Source organism: Triticum aestivum, chromosome 5A (genome assembly GCF_018294505.1).
Source record: "Triticum aestivum cultivar Chinese Spring chromosome 5A, IWGSC CS RefSeq v2.1, whole genome shotgun sequence".
In the NCBI taxonomy this organism is placed as follows: domain Eukaryota; kingdom Viridiplantae; phylum Streptophyta; class Magnoliopsida; order Poales; family Poaceae; genus Triticum; species Triticum aestivum.
In genome coordinates this window covers 513,395,041-513,404,066 of record NC_057806.1, presented here as the reverse complement: position 1 = coordinate 513,404,066, position 9,026 = coordinate 513,395,041, and the positions used below count along the sequence as shown (strand labels likewise).

At 42.0% G+C, this 9,026-nt stretch overlaps 1 protein-coding gene across 1 annotated transcript; it reads left to right on the top strand.

Moving 5' to 3' along the window:
- The first annotated feature begins 1,857 nt into the window (after positions 1-1,857).
- LOC123104426 (BAG-associated GRAM protein 1) lies at positions 1,858-8,628 on the top strand. Its single transcript, XM_044526268.1, has 18 exons — positions 1,858-2,166; positions 2,316-2,348; positions 2,448-2,545; positions 3,440-3,515; positions 3,679-3,807; positions 3,892-3,938; positions 4,139-4,262; positions 4,367-4,483; positions 5,481-5,510; positions 5,603-5,702; positions 6,363-6,469; positions 6,698-6,841; positions 6,919-7,023; positions 7,095-7,241; positions 7,438-7,491; positions 7,604-7,667; positions 7,830-7,891; positions 8,253-8,628. Exons 1-18 carry the CDS (start codon positions 1,981-1,983, stop codon positions 8,385-8,387), a joined length of 1,758 nt encoding a protein of 585 aa, XP_044382203.1. The 5' UTR covers positions 1,858-1,980; the 3' UTR covers positions 8,388-8,628.
- Positions 8,629-9,026: the final 398 nt, after the last annotated feature.

Here is a 9,026-nt window from a genome sequence, read left to right as displayed (position 1 = left end):
TCCGCGAGCAATATGTAGACAAACTACTTTCTTATTGAGCCTAAAATTTGGAATGGAATTTAAAAATTGTTAGTTGTCTATTCGCCCACCCCTCTAGTCGACGATACTGATCTTTTCAGTAGCCTCGTCTTTTCATATTAGGTACGACTTCTTTCAGACCTTTCGCTACTGCTAGTACCAAAAGGAGATGCTCCGAGTGAAGGGACGCTCGTATTGGGTGTCAAGGGCACGTTTGTTTGTCCCAAAAGGATATGCTCCTTGGACCACCTAAGGGTCAATTCGGACACTCTTTGAACTTATAGTGTGTTCCCTCGTCTGCACCTCGAGGTTGTTCAAATTGCTCTACATCTTCAAAATCATCGACAAACACCCTAGCCAAGGTGAGGGGCATCAGAACATTGTGGATGAGTTTGCCCATTGGCGAAGCGACTGTGCGTGTTGCGACATCTTTTAGTTGGCCATCCATCATGGCTTGAAGAGTTCACTGGGCGTCCCCGCAGAAGGGAGCGGTGGCGCGACCGCCTGTTGGACTATAAAGCCTTCTCGTCACTCGGTCGTAAGCCATCTCTCTCTCTCTCTCTCTCCCTCCCTCCCTCCCTCCCTCTCTCTCTCTCTCTCTCCGGCCGCCCTTACCCATCTGTTCAATGTGCAGCTCCTCTGCGGCGGCTCCCCTTGCGCGCTACTCATGGACCGGCCTGGGGATTTGGTCAGGATCTGTGTGTTACCCGCACAAGTCGCCCGAGAGTTGGCCTGGTCGAGTTGATCTGGGGATTTACGGGAGAGAGGAAGTGAGTGATACCTTCGACCGCTTCGTAGGTGAGGTGAGAGGGAGTGGTGGGTCGTGGGCTCACGATGTTCGCTCGCTCTATCATTGGAGCGAACAAATCCAGGTGATGGCATGGCTATCATCTGTGTGCCAAGATTAGTGCGCTAGATCCAACGACGACAAATGTTTTCGATACAAGTGACTAAAAATCTGATACTATTGTTTTTCGAAAAAACTAATGCCCACATGTGTGGGCGTTTGCACATCGCCCACACACCTTCATCACCACTCATTTTGCCACGTATGAATAGATGACATCAACAGAAATCTTTTTGGTTTTCGACTTAAAAATGTTTTATCTCCTAATTAAAAAATCAAATTAAAAATCTGTTTTCACCATTAAACCCGTCTCGACGAGATCTTCAAAATTAGACCCCATGTTGATATGTTTCGATGAATTTTTTTTTGCCCAGAAGTTGCCATAATGTTTACACTGTAGTGGCCATAGTGCTTAAACTAAAGTTGCCATGTGACAATTTTAGTTTGTAGAGCATGACAATTTTAGTTTTTTTATGATGGCAATTCCAGTACTTTGATCATGAAAATATTTTTTTTGTATGAACCATGACAATTTTAAGTGCATGTATCATGACAATTTTAGTTTATGGTACATGACAAGTCTAGTTTCTTAATTCTCCGTTTTATAAGATGTCAAAATTTACTTTTAAATGTAGAACAAAATAGTTAAAACATATGATGGCAACTTCGGTGTAAACATCATGGCAATTCATGTGTAATAGACATGGCAACTTTTAAACAAAAAAAATTCATCGAAATATATCGATATGAGATCTAGTTTCAAAGATGGATTGTGAAAACAGATCTTCAATCGGATTTTTTATTTAAGAGATAAAACGGATCTTAATCGGATTTTGCGAGCGTCCCATCCTGCATTTCCCCGACGCATCAAGATCCGCGCCACCTCACGCGCAAGCGGCCCCAACCGTCGGATCTCACTGGGGGGCCACGCTGTCCCGACCGGTTCCACCTTCTCCGCCACGTCGCGCCCCCTCCCGTTCCGTAACCACCACCTCCCCCCTTTGCCCCCTTCCCTCCCATGGCCATCGCGTGCTTGTCCCTCCCCTCACCCTCTCCCACCCCCGAGAAACCCTAGACCCCCTCCCTCGGCGTCGGCCTCGCGGAGGGTCGGCGGCATGTCGCCGCAGGCGGCGGCGGCGCTCGGGTTCCTCCTGCCCACCTGCTGGGAGATCGAGGTCACCTGCGCCGCGGCCATGCTCATCGTCGCGCTCTACGCCGCCTACGAGCTCCTCGGCCCGCGCGCCCCGCCCGCGGGCGCCGACGACCTCGCCCTCGCGCGGGACCTCGACGGCGCCGACAAGGTAAGCAAGCACCGGCGGTTGCCTGGGGTCCGTCAGTGGGGAAATTTTTGGGCGGTTACGGCATGCGCCGATGAACGATCACCCGTGCTAACGTTGCTAGCGTTTTTGGTTTGGCTTTGTCTGTTCCGCGCGCGGGGATTGCTGCTCAGTACTCCACGGGGCCGTCGGCGTACGTGGTGAAGGTGAGGCTGATCAGCCCCTTGTCTCTGATTTTGTTGCGCCCCCCTGATTGTGATTGACTCTGTGAGCGGTCGTGTGACTTGGGTGCGTGCCTGTAACAGCTGGAGCTGCTAGCCGCGAAGAATTTGATCGCGGCGAACTTGAATGGGACCTCGGACCCTTATGCGCTCATCACCTGCGGCGAAGAGAAGCGTTTCAGGTTCGGTTCAGTATTTATATGTACATTCTCTTCTGCAATGCTGTCGATTCTAGTTAGTTTGGATGATTTGACTTATGGTTACAGCATTATCAGACTATAGGTTTAGGAAGAACTCTGTTCCTGATACATTCCTGACTAAAAACTTAGCAATGGCCATCACACGGTCATATGACTCATCAAAGGTTTTTCATTGGAAAATGACCTTGTCTCCTGGAATTTAGGCTGCACAATACTCAATAAACCACTTTTTTAGGGAAAAACATTTACTGATTGAATTGAAGTACGGAAGAGAGGATTGTAACAGCATTTCATTTGATTTTTTTTAGAGAAGGAGCATTTCATTTGATGACCTGTACAGATAACTATATGTGTGAGTAAACTAGGTTCAAGCTTCATCCAACAACCAATCGAACGCGTTGCCCAAAAGGTTCTGCTGGCGGCTAATGCTGTCCTTTTAAGGTCACAGTAAAACCAAGTTAAATGATGAATTATTGCTACTCACTAGATCATTAGACGAGAGATGGGAGGTGGCTCAGTTTAGACAACTACCAATCGGTGTATAGGAGTGATTCGGCGCAGGAGAAGTTCAGTTCATAGATCTAAATTGCAGATGACATAATTTGGAGATGAATGAATGTGGTTGCTCTCAGGATTGCCGGAAATCCGTTGAAGGAGAGAAAGGGGTTGGGGTCTTAAGTAGACTGATGTAACTCATCGACCCTAAAAATATTTCTGTAGGAAAAGCAATGGTGGAAGGGGGTTGACGGAAACAATTTCAAATAAACACTCCTAATATTAGATAATTTTATTCTGCTTAATAGAATTTTGGAGTCAAGTAGGTAATTTTGTAGTGCTCTACTTATCCCCTTGGTTTCATCTCTTAACACCTTACAGCTCCATGGTTCCTGGCTCAAGAAACCCAATGTGGGGAGAGGAATTCAATTTTGTTGTTGACTCTCTTCCTGTAAAGGTTATTACCAGCCCTTTCCTTAAGAAATCCATTTCTTGCAATATTTTCTTGGAGACCCTCCTTAAGAACAGTCATATCGATCACAAGAAGTCTTTTCGATTGGTGTTATCGATGGTAGTTCGTCAAAGATACACTCACACATTTGTTCTGTACACTATCGCAGATACAGGTGAAAATATATGATTGGGACATTGTATGGAAGAGCACAACACTTGGTTCTGTTACTGTTCCAGTCGAGTCTGAGGGGCAGAGCGGACCAGTTTGGTATACACTTGACAGCTCTTCAGGTCAGGTAATTGGTTTCTATGGAGCAACTTGGTTTATCAGAATGATTATTTCTTCCAGTTATCATATCATTTTTGTTTTGTTTTGTTAGGTTTGTCTCCATATTAAGGCAATCAAGGTTCATGAGACTTCCTCCAGGTAAATATCTCATCTATTATTAATTTGCTCTGAAGTTTTTTTAAATTATTTTAGATGTGAAAATTTGCATATTTCAACAGCTTTGGCATGTTGCAGTCACTTGCTTCACTATTTTTACTTTGTCCCTTTGGACAACACAAGAAAACTATAACGTGGTCTTGTCAGCAATTTTCTGACATTTCATTTTTGGTGTGTTTTAGGGCTCTAAACAACACTGCCGAGGCTGATGCTCGTAGAAGGATTTCCTTAGACAAACAAGGCCCTACTGTAGTTCACCAAAAGCCAGGTCATTTGCAGACAATTTTTGGGCTCCCTCCAGATGAGGTAAGTACCTACGGCTGCTACTGCTAATTAAATAGTGCATAGGTCTGCTAGCAGTGTTTCCAACTTGCAAGAGCTAACTGTTTCTTGCTTTCTTTGTCATTCAGGTTGTTGAACACAGCTATTCATGTGCACTTGAGAGATCATTTCTATACCACGGTCGCATGTATGTTTCTTCATGGCACATTTGCTTCCATTCAAACGTCTTCTCTAAGCAGATTAAGGTACGCTCACATTCAGTATTTTTCAATTGCATCCTTTGATTGGGGGATTTACTTGGTTCGTTATGTTCACTTAATGTTTTCCATGCTTCTCAGAAAAGATTCATTTTCTAGTGCTGTGTTGATTATTTGTTGGATAGCATTGTAAATGAGGAAACAATAGGATAACAGAGTTAATGTAGAAATACTGATCTTGTCGTTTTCTTCTAATGTTGATGATCGTATCCTTTTGTCCTGTGGTTCTTAAATGGTAATCCCTCTGTAAACAAATACAAGACGTTTTAGATCACTAAAGTACTCCCTCCGATCCATATTGCTTGTCGCAGCTTTAGTAATATGGATCGGAGGGAGTACTATAGTGATCTAAAACGTCTTATATTTGTTTACAGAGGGAGTACTACTTATATGACCTTGTCCTGTTGATTATGATCCGATAAAATGCCATCGCAAGATAGGCTATGCTGTCTAATAATTAATCGTGATTCGGATATAAGACCTGAATGACTTTTGTTGTTCCAGTATTTCCATAGTTGAGGTGCTAAATTTGTTGTTTCATATACTTGTCAGTAATCATTCTAGAAACAATTGATTCCAGTGTACTTGCTGAACAAGATTTATGTCTCTTGTTCTCAGTGGTATTTCTGGCCACACTAGCAGGAATCCAGTACCATATTTGACTGTTACAGCTGCCAGTACCACGATCAGTAGAAAAAAATCTGTTGAATTCCAGCTTGATAGAAATGTAATTTCCCCACTGGCTGCTATACGCCAGTTTGCCTCATAAGTCTGAATCACTGAAGCTACCAATCCTGGTCAACAATAGCATTTTCTGTGTGTATTCCGATGCCATCTAGATTGGGTTGGATAAGTTTACGATCCTACGAGCTGCAGAAAGTTTAGCTTTGTTAAGCTAGAAAGCTTGTCTTAGAAACGTATCCATTTTCTTACATTGGCTGTGGTACATCGTGTGACTGATAACATGTTTTTCTTATGTATGAAGGTTATGCTCCCTTTGAGAGATATTGATGAGGTGAGCCTTGCCCTACTCCTTTTTGTAATATACTGCACCATTTTCTTGCTAAAAATGTAATGATCACTTCTGTCCCTTTTTTTTACAAGCAGATAAGAAGAAGCCAGCATGCAGTTATTAATCCAGCAATTACGATATTTCTTCGAACGGGAGCTGGAGGACATGGAGTTCCTCCCTTAGGATGCCCTGATGGTAGGATTTAACACTCACAATCTTGCATAGTCAGTTAGTCACACAAACCTTTTGCATCTTTCTTGATTCTTCCGCTGGCACTAAACATGGATAATGCTGCAAACTTAAAGCCCTTTCACTGCTTTGCAATGCTCAGTTGTCAAATCTCATCCTATTGTCTGGCACTATAAATCATGACGCCTTCTAATTTCATTATGGCTATCCAGCTAAACTAGGTATATACTACATACATAATGTGGTTTTCTCTATTTTTCAGTTTGACACGTAGTTTTCTGCTCCCATCCAATCTTGAACTTCCAGTTCCACCTTTTGGATCTTGATGCCTGCTTCTGTTTCTCAGCAGCATCAACATGTTTGGTATTACTACTTATTAGTCCATGACTTGATGTAGATTTTAGTTTTGTGAGTGCAGATTGCAAGATTCCACCATGAATTGGGCTGTAGATTTATCTTGATGCAAAATTTGTTGCAAACTTAAGAAGTGTGGATGGAGCTATTGATTATGCATTTATGCTAGAAAACAGAATAAGAGGGCACTGATAACCAAAATTACAATATTCACACAATTTCTGGAGGCTGGCAAAAGGACTGGAAATGGTAATCTAGATAAGATGGGATGTTTTGTCATTTGCTTTATGTCACCTTATATTATTTTTGCAGGAAGGGTTAGGTACAAATTTGCATCGTTTTGGAACAGAAACCACACATTTAGAGCATTGCAACGAGCTGTGAAGAACTTCCATGCAATGATAGAGGCTGAGAAGCAGGTAGTGACAAACTGCCCTTTTTGTACATATTTTCAAGTAAGAATTTAAATATAGGATGCATGTTGCTGTTGTGTATCGGCAATCTTACTGTTGGTGCACTAGTTTTGAAGCGTGCTTTCTGCTTGTTTTGCTGTTCATGGTAGGCTTTGGTTTACATGATTGTGATCTCCATAAACTGCTTGTCTGAATTGATGATAGTTTTTAATATATTTGGTTTTTGGATTATAGGAACGTGCTCAATCTGCATTGCGCGCACTCAGTAGCTCAAGAAAAAATAGCAGCAAGGAGATAAATGTTCCAGAAGATTGTGCTGACTTAACAGGGCAACTACAACCTTTTGTCAAAGAAGAAGTTCTAGTCTCTGTATTTAATGTAATGATGGCTAACTGTATCTTCCATGATTTTGCAGTTGATAACTGAACTAATTATTTAATTCAATCTCATTGCAGGGAACATTCCCGTGCACTGCAGAAGAGTTTTTTAATAATCTATTAAGTGATGACTCAAGTTACATAACAGAATATAGGACAGCTCGTCAGGATAAAGATATCAACGTAAGTATCCAGCAGAGTACCAGCTCTTTCAGTCATGAATTATTGCTGACTAGAAATGTCTCTTTTCGCAGCTGGGCCAGTGGCATGTTGCCGACGAGTATGATGGTCAGGTGAGAGAACTTAACTGTAAATCCATATGCCATAGTCCGATGTGCCCTCCATATTCAGCAATGACAGAGTGGCAGCATATGGTTCTTTCAGCTAACAAAACCGATCTGGTATGTCTAAGTGCTAAAGTGAACATCCCAATATGATGGGAAATCTTTCTTGAATCATAGTATTACATTATGTTATATACTACTCCATCCGTCCCGTAATATAAGATGTCGTTACAACCAATGTACTCTTATATTATGGGACAGAGGGAGTACTTTAGATCATAATAATACTAATTTCTCACTGGATACTTGTTAGGTATTTGAGACTGTGCAACAAGTACATGATGTTCCATTTGGTTCCTTTTTTGAGGTACTTCATGTTCAGTTAGTCTCTGTGACAGATACATTTATATGTTCTTTTCATTGCAATGAAATCACAACTATGATGTGGTAATATGATTAACCGATGTTCTACTTTTCAGGTACACTGTAGATGGTCTGTGAAAACTATCGATTCTAGTTCGTGCAGTGTTAACATAAGTGCTGGTTAGTGTTTTCTTCTGATCTCCATGTGTAACTTGTGTTCTCTTATTGTACTTTATGTTACGATGTCTGTTCTCAGTTTAAACCGCAAATGAAAATTTGTAATTTGATGGATATGGTGGTTACTCTGCTTGATGGATATGGTGGTTACTCTGCCTTTTTCAGGTGCACATTTCAAGAAATGGTGCATAATGCAGTCTAAAATAAAGAGTGGAGCTGTGGACGAGGTATGGGTTTATCTAGTATTGACCTCTGTTTTGATGATAATCTGCCAGTTGGAATTTAATCTAATTTGTCCACAAACTTAGTAGTAATATGCTAGTGAAATAGATAAGACAGCAACTCTTGGCTCCAGATACACTGCAATCTGGATATGATCAGATTGATTTTGACATTAAAAATACAGAGATTGACTGGCTGGTTATGTAGCTTTTGCTTGCTTGCTTGTTGTAGCGCATAGGAGCATGGGTTCAGAACTTTAGATGCAAAAGGTCTTTGCATGTCGAGATGCAAATACAAATCCCTCATAATTCAATCTTTAGTCTCTGCATGTCGTGATTAAGGTAATTGTGTTTTAAAATATTGCAGTTAAAGAAGGAAGTTCGAGAAATGCTAGAATTTGCGGAGTCGTATATGCAAGAGGTTAGCTCTCGTAACCAACAAGACAAAGATCTTGGCCGGGATACGGCACCAGACACCGATGACATACCTGATGATCAGTAACTATATTTGACCTACCGTCCAGTCCAGTGATAGTTTATAATGTTATTTATACCCAGAAGAAGGCCCGGTGGACCTGACCTGTAACTGTAAGTAACTTAGTCCAAATCTGATATGATGATTGGCTGCCTCAAAGAAGGATGGCTAAGATACCTTGTGGTGTATACTCTCTTGGCTTCTGTATGTATATCTGTGAATTGGCCAATATAGGGCACCTATGAGCATGTCAGTTACTGTTTCTCAAGTTGAACAGCATGTCAGCATCGAGAGGGGGAAAGATCATTTTCAGTTCCGTTTTATGGGAAAAGGAAAGATGCAACCTCAACGTGTTCTTGTACAGCACAGTCTGATGGGCCTGCAGGGGCCCATAGGTCGAAACCCTGTCTGTGCAAGATACCCTGATAGGTGGTGGGCTCTTGCACATGTTTAGACTGGCTAAAAGCATAAGATCAATCTCCCAACAGAAAGAAAATAACATTTCCACGGATCGCGATGCAAAAAAGCACTAATCCACTCCACGCAACCAGCCTTGTGGCCATTCAAACACAGGCGAGCAGACTTTTGCAAGAAAGAAAAACACGCGCGCGCTCACACAAGCAGACACTTTTTTTTCGAGCTTCATAAGACAGAGGTTGGTGACCG

What these genes read in the sequence shown, in the direction of transcription:
- LOC123104426 (XM_044526268.1), top strand. Translation starts at nt 1,981, where the DNA reads ATGTCGCCGCAGGCGGCGGCGGCGCTCGGGTTCCTCCTGCCCACCTGC. An exon ending in CGTCGGCGTACGTGGTGAAG is followed by an intron (nt 2,349 to 2,447) that starts GTGAGGCTGATC and finishes TGCCTGTAACAG; the next exon opens with CTGGAGCTGCTAGCCGCGAA. An exon ending in GTTCATGAGACTTCCTCCAG is followed by an intron (nt 3,939 to 4,138) that starts GTAAATATCTCA and finishes GGTGTGTTTTAG; the next exon opens with GGCTCTAAACAACACTGCCG.